Source organism: Carassius gibelio, chromosome A4 (assembly GCF_023724105.1).
Source record: "Carassius gibelio isolate Cgi1373 ecotype wild population from Czech Republic chromosome A4, carGib1.2-hapl.c, whole genome shotgun sequence".
Classification (NCBI taxonomy): Eukaryota; Metazoa; Chordata; class Actinopteri; order Cypriniformes; family Cyprinidae; genus Carassius; species Carassius gibelio.
Genome location: NC_068374.1, coordinates 28,911,542 through 28,924,336, shown reverse-complemented (window position 1 = coordinate 28,924,336; position 12,795 = coordinate 28,911,542). Strand labels below are relative to the sequence as shown.

General features: G+C 36.2%; 1 protein-coding gene across 5 annotated transcripts in view; it reads right to left on the bottom strand.

Annotated features, from left to right (window-relative positions):
* LOC127976116 (ankyrin repeat and BTB/POZ domain-containing protein 3-A) overlaps positions 1 to 12,795 on the bottom strand; it is a 117,038-nt gene that overhangs the window by 35,005 nt on the left and 69,238 nt on the right. For 4 of the 5 annotated variants that reach the window (XR_008157735.1, XM_052580303.1, XM_052580281.1 and 1 more), the window contains one exon: positions 6,833 to 6,982. Coding sequence is in view for 3 of the 5 variants with exons in the window: in XM_052580281.1 (XP_052436241.1) it covers positions 6,833 to 6,982 (150 nt within the window). In the remaining 2 variants the exon portion in view is untranslated. Of the gene's footprint in view, positions 1 to 6,828; positions 6,983 to 12,795 lie in introns of all 5 variants that reach the window. The other variant, XM_052580312.1, reaches the window with a different exon arrangement.

Here is a 12,795-nt window from a genome sequence, read left to right as displayed (position 1 = left end):
TGATCCGACAAAACCCAACATGTCAGTCCGTTAGTGCAGTGTGACTTAGCCTCAACTTGCTAAGCATTTAACAGCTGTTCTGATACTGGAGTGGCACTTGGTGTGTTTCCGGGTGGCTCAGGCCCATCAGGAAACATCACAGAGGATGGGGAAAAAGGGGCTTGATTGGGTCATCTTCATTTACAGGCAAAATGCAGATGATTTCACTTCTTTCACTGACACTGGACATCCTTATCATCAATACTGCTGGCGACATTTAAATGTCAGCTAGAAAAAAATGAAATTTTCTGCTATATATAATAGCTATAATTTAGAAACCTATAACTAGAAGAAGATAAACTGTTAGCTTATAAACTTGACATGCAGTGCATTTCCATGACGACAAATCAGTCACAACCAATTTATAATGGGCTGTGTTGCATATTAAGCTCACATCTTAAAACACTGGAATTACACAGGATGAAAAATATTACAGATATAAAAGTAAAATAAAAGGTCAACAGTCTACTAAATGACTATTAGACAAAATAGTCCAATTGAGCAGCTGGTCTATAATTAAAATCATTGCTTTTCAGTTTTTTTTGTCTTTTGAGAACTTCATGTTAATATTTGATTTAGACTTAATAATAAACCTACTTAAGTTATCCCGCCAAGCGCAGCTAGGGGTTTTCTCTATGCCTTGTCAAGATTGTGGTTTGAATAATAGTCCTTAATTGCTCATTTCCTATGCATAATCTAAAAGGCCCATGTTAAATTAAATTAATACATTTCACTTTTTCACATTTATTTTGTTTTTAATCGCAAATATTGAAAGCAAAGGTTTCTTCTGGACTTTATAATCTCCAGAAAAGCATGTGCTGGACATTTTTCAAGATACTCCAAAGTTTGAATAAATAACTTAATAAAGAATGCTAGGAATTATGGTAAACCAATAAGAAATCTCAGTGCAGGCCGAACTCTTCAGGGGATTCTTGGAGGGAGCGGAGAGACAGATGTCTGAATTACAGCCATATTGTAAAGGGAGCAGCTTCTCACAGTTTTCGTGCACTAGCATATAAACAGAAAATAATTCTGGTAAATTTTTGAGAGAAATAAATAGGGTAAAAACTTTTTATTTTTGCCAGGGGTATTGAAGGTGAAGGGTGACCTCTAGAGACATGTACTATAAAAATATGTGCTTGTTCAATTGTCACTGATGTATAGTTAAAGATTTTTTTTTTAAACGTTGTATCATAACATAAGCAGCCTTCAGCACAGAGGAGTTTGTAATAGGTGGGTCTCATTGTTAACTGCCCACAGTATATCAAGTTTCCAAGTTAATTTGCCTAACGGATGCTTTTAACATCAGCGGTGTATATGGCTTCACACTGAGAGATGCTGGGACGCTCATAAAAAATGCTGGACACTCACTAACGAGTACTGTTTTGCATTACACCACACTGACCGTTACCAGTCTGTGATAAGGACATTGTGAGATAATTATATATTTCATCATTTTAATATTTCACATAGCCAAAACTGAGAAGATTCAACAGGGAAAATGAATATGCATGGGAACTTTTCATCAGCAACAACAGCAACAACAAAAAATCTATTGCATAATCCAGGCTTTTATATTTCGCTACACAGTGTGAAAATGAGCCATAGTTCGTTAACTGTCAATTAGGTGGCTTTTGAAGGGTTTGCAGTCAGTATATAAATGCATATTGTACATTGTACACACAAGACTGGAAAGGTGGAAAAGTCAATGATATCTGATTATGCCTTATTGAAGGCGCAACAGCTAATATTATGCATGTTACATCACCAATGCCGCATTATGACAGCAACCTCAAATCTGTGCTAATAATTTATACAATAACAAAAACACCCTGCAGCTCTCTAAATAATCCACCTAATATGTTAAGTCTATTTAGTATTCAATATAAATGACTATTGAGCACTATTTAAAAAAAAAATGTACAAGGGTACAAAAAAAACTGCAATATAAACCTTTTGAATTCGAATAAACATGAAGACAGTAAAATAAATATTACCATGATACAAAAATAATACTGTACATACATGCACGCACGCACACACACACATACACACACACACAGTATATATAGAAAAAATTCACCCCACTTTAAAATAATCACATTTTGTTGCTGTGCGACCAGAAATAAAGACAGACATAGTTTTTTTTATTTTTTATCCAGCTGGATTTTCTCAGTGCAACTCAGAACATTCAAGTCAAATATATAACATAGGATATAATATAATATTTATATTATTAAAAAAAAAAAAAAAATCACTGAGTTGGAAAAAGCATCACCCCCTTGTGTCAGTATTTTGTTGAACCACCTTTTGGTTCAATTACAGCCTTTAGTCTGTTGGGATTTTTCTCTAACTTTGCACATCTAGACTTTGCAATATTTGCCCACTCTTCTTTGCAGAACTGCTCAGGTTCAGTTCAATTTGATTGTGACTGTTTGTGTTCTGCAGTCTCCATGTCTTTCCACAGATTTTCACTGGGGTTTAAGCCTGGGATCTGACTGGGCCATGCAAGGACAAATCACCTTTTTTTCCTTCAACCACTCTGTGCTCAGAATCGCTGTATGCTTTGGGTCATTGTCATGTTGAAAAGTAAACCTTCTTCCCATTTGACTGTATTAAGCCCCATACATTTTTCTTTCTATCCTGACAAGTGCTCCAGTCCCTGCTGCAGAAAAACCGACAGTACCTTGCCACCAATAGTTGATTGTTTGCTTTAGCCTACATCTACATTAATCCGGATACATTTGAAAATGGCGTTTTCGTTTTAAAATGCTCTCCATCCACTAGCGTTTTCCAAGTGTCTTATCCACACAGAGACATCAGAAAATGTTAAATTTGCTTTCTGTGCATGCATAAAGCCTCAAAAAAGATCACTGCAGATGATACACACGGAACAGACATGAGACCTAATATGTATATATTAGGTGAGCGATTAAAATTTTTAATCTAATTAATTCCATGATATTTTGATTAATTAATCTAATTAATTGCACATCAAATTACTCTAAAAAAAGAAGAAAGTCATTGTTGTGCAAAGCATCAAACAGCGACTACAAAAAGTAGGTTCAGTAAGAAAATTGTTTCATAAAATGTATTACATATACTCTTTTGGACCATGTAAGTAAATGTCAGAATGGTTGGGTGAACTATAACTTTAATAATTTATTTTCTTAATTTTATTATTACTACTATGAAAATATAAAATCATTTCTTTAATGGAAATGATACTCTAAATAATAAACTAAAACTGCCAAAAGGTGGTGGTAAATGTCTTAATGATTAAATCATCGAGTCATTTATTCATTCATTTGATTTGTTCAAATGGCTGATTCATTTAGGAGTGAAGTAAAGGGATCTTTATGAATGGTTCATTGAATCATTAGGCTTGTTCGACTTGAAGTGGATCATCACCATCAGACTGATTGGTGTGTGCCAGCAAAGAATCGCAAGAGCTTTAGAGAGCAAATGGCTACTTGTGCTTTTGAATCACTCTCGCGGTACTTTGATGTCATACACTGATCGGTCTGTGCAGCGCCACTTCAAATCCAACACCACTATGGCCAATGGTTCAACGCGCCAAATGGTTCACTGCGCCAAATGGTTCACCAAGTTAAGAAATTAAGAAATGAAATGCCGCTGTGGGTTGCATGGGGATAAACAGTTCTGATTATTTGTATTTATATTTTGGTTGGCAAAATTGAGCAAAACAGACAACATTGTGTCTAAAATAACACAATATTAACTTCTTAATGAACTGTAAGATGAGTATCACATTTGCACTAGTGCGATATTGCACTTAGCCTACAGCTCATGTGATACAATATTAACTTCTTAATGAACTGTAAGATAAGTTACAGTTAGGATATAATATAATATAATATAATATAATATAATATACAAACAAAATGTATTTCATACACAAGTAAGCAATAGGGTGGTTGCAATGTTTGCCCTATTGTTTCCCAGCAGAATGAAATGTTGATTAGAGTGACAGTAGGGTCACTGGCACTCTGTAATTTACTCAAGTCCCTTTGCACACATCAAATTTCCCCTCCTCAGTGGGGTCACATGTATTCATTTTGCAGGCACACTTGACTAGACATAATCAGTGTGGATGATGATGTTCTCTTTTGCCTCTTGAATTATTGGGTGTTGTTTGATCACTATGTTTTAAAAAATAACACTATAATTAAAAAATAACCAAGGCCACAATCCTGTAGTACATACAAGCTCTGAAATTAACTGCCGCACACAGGCTAACCAAGACAAATATACAAAGAGCTATTATTCACGGAGACAGGGTTATTCAACGACCATCCGGTGGACACTTCAGGGGGACACACCCCACTCAGCAAGGGTAGGGCCTTCCAGCTGCTGACCGCTGCCTTCATACACCCACACAATAGACTAAAAACAGATAAAGGCCTCGGAATACTTCACTTTCCATGTTCCATCTCGTGCACAGCCGCGTCTGCACAGCTTTCAAAGTATACTCGACCGCGGATGAGCATGGAAGGATGAATTTGACACATGCACAGTACCACTTACTTGACTTGCGTTCTGTCTCAACATTCACCTCGTGCTGTCCGCAAGCCCTCCTGCTCATGAAAATTATGTAATGTGGACTTTGCGTGGACATGGAAGTCCAAAGAATATTTTGGCCCAGATGTGAAACAGCTCAGGGACCTGACACAGAATGGATGCCAAACCAAGGTCATTGCTTAATTTCACTGGCCCAAGGAGAAATATTTTGACTAAACTTAAACATGAAAGTATCATGAAAAGTATGATGAAAAATGTGCACTCTTTCTCTTCTCAGAAAAACATACCAAAAATACTGATGACTCATCTTGCACTAGATGGATTTTTAGAATGAGAATGCCCCTCCCCCTAGTACAGCCTGTACAACCAACATGTACAAATAGTTGCTAATAAACCTTTTCAAAAAGGATAAAATTTTTTTTTTTTTTTTTACTGAGGATTTACAGTACCATTTAAAGGTGTGGGGTCAGTATGATTTTTTAAATGAATAATTAGTGACAAGACAGACATTTCCTATTCCAAATGAATTAAATCATGTAGTAAAGTGAAGACATCTGAAGACTGGAGTAAAGGCTGCTGATATATATATATATATATATATATATATATATATATATATATATATATATATTAGGGGTGTAACGATACGCGTATTCGTATTGAACCGTTCGGTACGACGCTTTCGGTTCGGTACGCGGTACGCATTATGTATACCGAACGGTTCGTTGGAGTAATTAATTATATTTGAAAAAAAAAAAAAAGAGAGAGAAAGAAATATAATGATATGCGTTCAACAAGGTAGCCCAATAACCCAAACAACGTAACAGGCAACGCCCCTGACACTCCCGAAGAAGAAAAAAACACCATCTTATATGTTTATGTTAGGCTACTCAGCAGGCGCTCGCTCACTCAGTACGCGCTGAAGGCTCGTTGCAAAATAGCCAATGCGTTTAACAGACTAGAAATGAGAAGATCCTCCAATAACCAACAGGTCTGGTGTTTGGGTGCACTTTGGATTCCCTTTAAGCTATAATGGTGATGGCAAGAGAGTGGTGGATAAATAAACAACGGTATGTCGCATCTGCAACATGACAGGGTACACCAGCGGGATTACAAAAAAAAACAAAAAAAAAACAGCGGGAATATCTGGGATATATGCGTCAGTACTATCTGGGAAAAGACGAAAAAAAGGAGAAACATGCACGCAGCAAACTATCCCTGCAGCATTTAGACACTATAGCTTACAGGGAATCCAACCCAAACACCAGACCTGTTGGTTATTTTAGGATCTTATATTTCTGGTCTGTTAAATGCATTAGACATTTTGCAACGAGCCTTCAGCGCGTGCTGAGTGAGCGAGCGCCTTAGGGGCCGTTCACATATCGTGCCTAAAAACGCATGGAAAACGCTAAGCGCGTCTTTCTCCTCCTCTCCAAAGCGCTCGGGCAGAAGCGCTCATGAGGCGTCTGTCTTTGCTAAGCAACAATGACGTGCTCTCTCCATGAGACGCGGAAATTTCAGCGAAGGATAAATGGATTTGCAGCTCTAAAAATCGCTTGCAGTAGCTCTGCTACTGAATTTATTTCAAAATTGCAATCCATATACAACTATGATCAGCTGTTCCTTCATCTTGGCTGAGCTCTCAACGTTGTTACGGGAAAGGATGAAGCTGATTGGTTGGTTCTTGTCACATGACCCGCGGTGCGCTTGCGGCATTCTGAAAAGTTGAGATGTTTTTACATTTTGCTGTATCTAAAACGTATCGAACCGAACCGAACCGAACCGAACCGTGACATCAGTGTATCGTATCGAACCGAACCGTGAATTTTGTGAACCGTTACACCCCTAATATATATATATATATATATATATATATACACATACTTTTTTTTTTACATCCTCACAGGATTAAACATTTTAAAATGTTAAAATTATTTTAAATATTAATATTTCACAATAGTCCTGTTTTACTGCATTTCTGATCAAATAAACGCAGCACTGGTAAGTATAAAAGACTTATTTAAAAAACAATTTACTAAATATTGCCAACCCCTTTTGAACAGTAGTGTATATAATGAAATTTTGCAATTAATAGAATGAAAATGATCAAATACTGTATGTCCACCTTAAACCACCTAGGGTGGCAAGTAGCAAATCATGGCTAAAACATAACTAAAACGTATTTGTCCCAAACTTCCTGTTTCAATAAAAGAAAACACACCAACACACATTCCTTGGCACGAGAACTTACTGAGCTCTGCGATGCTCCCCACGCGGGTCGCCAGGAGGGACTGTTCAATGGTGCGGAGTTCAGCCTGGCTGTAGGCATGGCCCTCTCCAGTTTTCACTGCTCGCTGCTGGTCACGGTGCAGGTTCAGACTGTCCGGCAGACTCAATAAACCTGTGGGACAAAGATCAGACAATCAAATATACAAATAATCATGTGAATGAGCCAAAACCAGATAAAAAACATCTGCAATTGGACCAAGAGACTTTGAGAGCTAAGTGTTATGACATTATCACTGTTCGAGAGGAAAATCAAACAACCCCCGAAGCAATTAAAACTGCTGTTGGACCTTTTTCAAATTGCAACAAGCCACTCGCCCACAGGTGAGGTTAGCAGTGTGTATTGGCTGGAGCCCTTGTCGTCCAATGTTCATTCAATAACCCTTATCAAATTACTTCACAGCGCTGCAGCCAAGGCTTTTGTTTGAACGGGAGAATAGGCAGCGACAGATGGGATATTGAGCTCAGTTACAGGTGAATAAAGACAGACAAGCCGCTCTCTGTCTGAGCTAAAGGTTTCACACGTTGGGACTGTATTGTGTTTCTGAACTGGTATTAATTAACGGGTGATAATCTGTAACTATTTGTCTTTCAGACATCCCTAGCATATTGCTTTGAAGTGTGTCAGTCGACAGTACATTTAAGCAATATTTCTTTGTTGATATTGCTTTTATATAACAGCTCAATAATCTAGTTAATATTGAGTTACTTACATTTTAGACATAGTACTGTCAGTTATGATGTCTATATTTGCTCCGCCACAGTAGAACCTCCTTGAAATGCTCCATAGCAGCATTTCCAAATTAATATTTCAATAATTCTCTCATAAAAGAAAGCCACTTGTTTAATTCCTGAATGTATCAGTGTTTATGAATGAATGATTCACTGTCTCACTTATAATGGTAGCCTTCTGATTAGTTCCTGAATGAATAAATGTTTTTGCATGAACTGCTTGAGAAAATGATTCAATGACTCGTTCATAAAGACCACCACTGGTTTTATTCCTGAATGAAACGGTGTTGTTGATTGAGCTGGACGAGTAGATGATTCAATGACTTACTCAAAAAGACAGTTTTGTTTTATTTCCTGATTAATCAGTGTTTTAGAATGAGTCTGTTAAGTAGATGATTCAGTGACTCACTTCCAAAGACAGCCACTTGTTTTGTCCCAAAATGAAACTGTTTTTGAATTAATAGGTTGAGCAGATGATTCAATGACTGACTCATAAAGACCTCAACTTGTTTGTTCCAGAATGAATCAGTGTGTCGAACAAGTTGTATAAATGATTCAGTGACTCAATTCATAAAGGCAGATATCTAATTCACTCTGTAATGGACCAGTGTTAATGGCATAAAAGACAGTCATTTCAATGATTCACTTATAAAGCCAGACCCCTAAATGGATCCTAAATGAATCTGTTTGAATTAATTAACTGTTGTAGAAATATACATAGCATACATAAAAATAGTGTTAGGTAACTAACACTAACATGTTACATAATCAGATTTTAAAAAAAAGTTAAGAAACTTGTTAATTATCAAAATGAATCCACTTCAGAGAGTTTTAGTCAGTTGACTAAATCACAAAAAAGTAACCTAATGTAGATTCATTATTTTCAGTAAACCTTAATGTTTAACATTACATGTCATAATAAGCAACACAATATTTAAACATGGTGTTTTTAACAATACTATTCTTCAACACCGCACAGAAACACGAAACAGCCTACCAGGAAGCTATTTTAAGCAGGTTATTCTCTTGACTTTCATCTAAAGGGATTTGTGCTGTCAGTCTCCCAGAGGTTGGTAAATATCCTGTATCCTGTTGTATATTGAATGACGCCGTTAGCAGAAGACAACACAGGGAAAGAAACAGAAACTCATGAAGTTTTCATAAAACCCATGAAGTTTTCATAAAACCATGATTAAAATAACCTGGCATGGTGAGTTCTGGCTGCTGTGGATCTCTTTATGGTTAGTGAGTTAATGCATAATGGAGGATGTGCAATATTTGCCAGATGGGAAACGAGCTGAATGTTTTGTCAAGAGACACAATGTTGTTCATGGGTGACATGATGCTTTTAAGGAATTTTGAAGGGAGTTCAAGCGAGGGAATGCTTTGTTTGGGGTGACTGTCTCGTCTGATGAAGTTCCTTTTAACACGAGTGCCGCAATACAGCAAGAACTTTTGCATGTGTGCGGCCCCTAATGAAGCCAAAGGACATCACACAAGGCAGCAAGGTGATGTCAGTTACAGTAGTGTTTTGCTGCAGGTTTTCGTACAGTTGAGTGATGGGTGAGAGAGGATGATGTACTGTAGTCCAAAAACACTGGACTGACTTTGACTAACAAAAACCTGACAGCTGTGGCTGCCAGAACTTTACCATAAAAAAATATGGTAGCAATCTCACTTGCATTGTGGGATGGCACCTAGTAAAATTTTTATAAAGCTGAATGACATAGGAACACTAAAATATAATGTTAATATACCAACTTATCTAAGCTTTTAAAATCAGTTTTTACTGTAAAAATGTTCTGATAATAAAGCAGTTGGTAAAATTGACAAACCAATACTGCTAAATAAAACACTAACCATAAAAAAATATGATGAAAAACCTGCATTTTTAAATAAATTCTAAACAATTGAGATGGTTCAACCAAGGAATTCTAGGATAGCCCATTTTGTCCATACATTACAAGGCAATCTAATAATTATTTTTATGTTTGTTTCTACTTTATCATTATTTGCAGTGCCATTAATAAGGTAATTCACACATTTTACAAATAAAAAAATATTTAACAAAAAACTAATTGTACTTATACTATTTTTAAAATACACTTTAGTAATATAAACTCAAAATACAGTAATCGAAATATAAGTTTTTTATTTTTAATATATTTTATATAACAAAGTATAATATATCATATAAATTTAAATGATTAAATGTTTTATTTATATGATAAGGTAAATTAGAGTTATCAGATATTAACTGTAATAACAGTTAAAATTCCAATAAAATAAAGTGTTCAAATCAGAGTATATCTAACAATCTGTTTTTCTCAGACACAAACACCCAGTTGGAAAAACATGCAGTGCATGCGAGCTGTCATCACCCTGGAATAAATCCCAGAATGCCATGGGAAGAGAAATGGACAGTTTCTGATTGCTAGAAATCTTCTCATGACTCTTTCGCTTGGGCCAAAAATATGCGCTCCAGTGGGGGGATAAAAACAGGCCTCAATATTTGATGACCCTTCTCTACCCTGCTCTTGTAACTCTTCACTCTCTCTTACCCTGTACTCTCAGTGCATCAACTTTTTAATGTCATTAAAGATGCTGAAGGATTTCCCTGCAATATTCATACAATCAGATCAAATCACGAAAATGCGAGGCGGAACATGCCCCACCATGAATCAACCATGTTATTTCTCTTCAGCACTTGTGTTCCCCACTAAGAGGGAAGAACAAGTTATTTTTATTTGTAGCAATGTTTTGCTTTGCTTGATTTGGGGGTAACTTTAAAAGGTGAAAGGGGTGGGAGGAGAAAAATTAGACCACAGTCCCTTGAAAATATTGGCCTTGGCCAACTGGTGGAAAAACACTCCAAATGTGTCTTAGCGTGATTTTATATGTATATATATATATATATATATATATATATATATATATGCTTCTTCAACAAACTATAACATTTCTCTACTTGTACAGTGAAAAGGGTAGAGGACACTGAATTATAAGAATGCCAGTTTGCAATAACTTGGTTTCAATAACTAGATATTTCAATTACAGCTGGGGAAGTAAAGGGTATGTAGAGAGTTTTCCATTGCAGGAACGGTGTGAGGACACACTTGTTTTTTCAAAGACACAGTTTTTGACTATCATGTAAACAGACATCTGAAGAGATTAAGCTGGAAAATATTTTCAGAATACATGCTGATGATAGCAGGGTGTCGTATAATTCAAAGACCCCACGTCCTTTATTTAAACAATGTACCCACAATGTACCCATGTCCATGGCACTTAAGACAGAACATATCCTATTAATTAAACATCTTGCAAAACAAACATTTGCAAAGAATATGGCTAAACCAAATCTATAGTTTTTCAAATAACGTTCTCTGACTAGAAGCTGTTCATTGACCTGAATACCGCATTGCTCATAGTTCAAAGGTAATCCTGTGCTTCTGTTATCCAATATATTCACAAGTATATCCTGTGTTTAAAAATAGGAAAGTAAAATATATATAATTTGTATTATTTCATATTTTAACCCTGCTGAAAAAAAGTCCACTTTATGCAGTGTGGATTAATATAAATGTAATTAGACAGAGGACATTTGTAACATTAAGGGTTATGCTGTCTCAGTAAGGTTTTGAGTCAAAAGTCCAGTTTTAAATGCATAATATTTTGTCTGTGCAAAAGCAATGCAAACAATCTGCATTTTTTAAAAATAAATATTTAATTTAAATAAAAAAGTATCAACTAGCCCCACTCTCCCTTACTAGCAGCCATTCAGATAATAGGATGACAACACATCACTCATTAAAATGCTATGCTTTGTACAAGCATATCTGCATATTGACAATAGCTACAGCCAACTGATAGAACTACATTCAGTCAGTAAATGAGTGAATGCTTTTAATGGACATTAAAATCTCATTAAAAGACTCCAAGACGTATGCCTTTGGGGACCAGTCATTATGTGCAATATTACTGCCATGACGATGGGCCCATAAAGCTGGTTTTAGTGGCATTTAAGTGATATCCAAAAATGACTTGGACGCCTCAACATCGATCGTAAACCCAGAACTTCGACAGACTATCACATCATCCCCCTCTGCCGCTACATCTGTCACTTCTTAAAGAGCCAATTTATTTCTTTATAAGGAAATAGAGAGGAACACAATGTCAGCCAACCAGATGGAAGCAAAATGAGCGCTATAAGTGCAGGTAAATTATATTAGCTAAATGCCAAATGGATTATTCATAGGCTGATGCGGGTTTCAAGCTGCATCACACTGAAAATATTACTAATAGATGCACTAAGACGTTAAACAAAGTCTTTGAGTGGCACCATAAACAGCTTCTGAGACCATAATAATAATGCTTCTATTTATAAAAATGCTTCTTTTCTATTTCCCTTTTTCCCCTCATTTGCATTACAAATTACATTATTATTTGAGTAAAAATGGCCATGACCATGCCTCTCTTTTTGCTTTACTGTACCAACAGCAGCACTCGACTCGAGCTACATGAATGAACCCCACAATTTTATGTAAAAACAGATGATCATGTTCTCCATCACGATCTAAATAGCATCTTGAGGTTCAGTGGAAGATCATCTTACCATCTGTACAAAGAAGGTTCAAACAATCAATTTCACACATCGTTTATTTGATTAGTGACCTAGAAAAATCTGAAATATTTATTTTTCATTTAACTTCACAATGCTTCTTTGTTTACATGTTTTCAAGATTCTAATAAATTCGGTTTAAAATAAAATGAAGTCCGTACCAGATTTTCAACACAGTCTCATACTTTGGGACCCCACCGTATTCATCTTTAACAAATGGGCCGGAGGGCATACATTAGATTTGCATACGTCCACACCAGCCAATTGAGTTTTCCCACAGTTTTCACACAACAGCAGACTTTTCTCATTTCTTGGCTTGCCTGTAACCAGTGGTTCTGGCAGGAGCGAGCAATGTGGTATATTCTAGCTTGACTGAAATCCATTGTCAGCTCTGCACTGCATGATTAGATCTACAATCAATATGTCCCATTCTTTTCCTGTGACACTCACTTCTTTTCCCTAATGCACACTCAGACACTTTGTTTCATTTCCTGCAGCTGTTGAAGTGATAAGGTATAGGTGAAAAAAAATAAAATAATTGTTCATTCCAAAACATTTTGTTACCGGAGTCACGG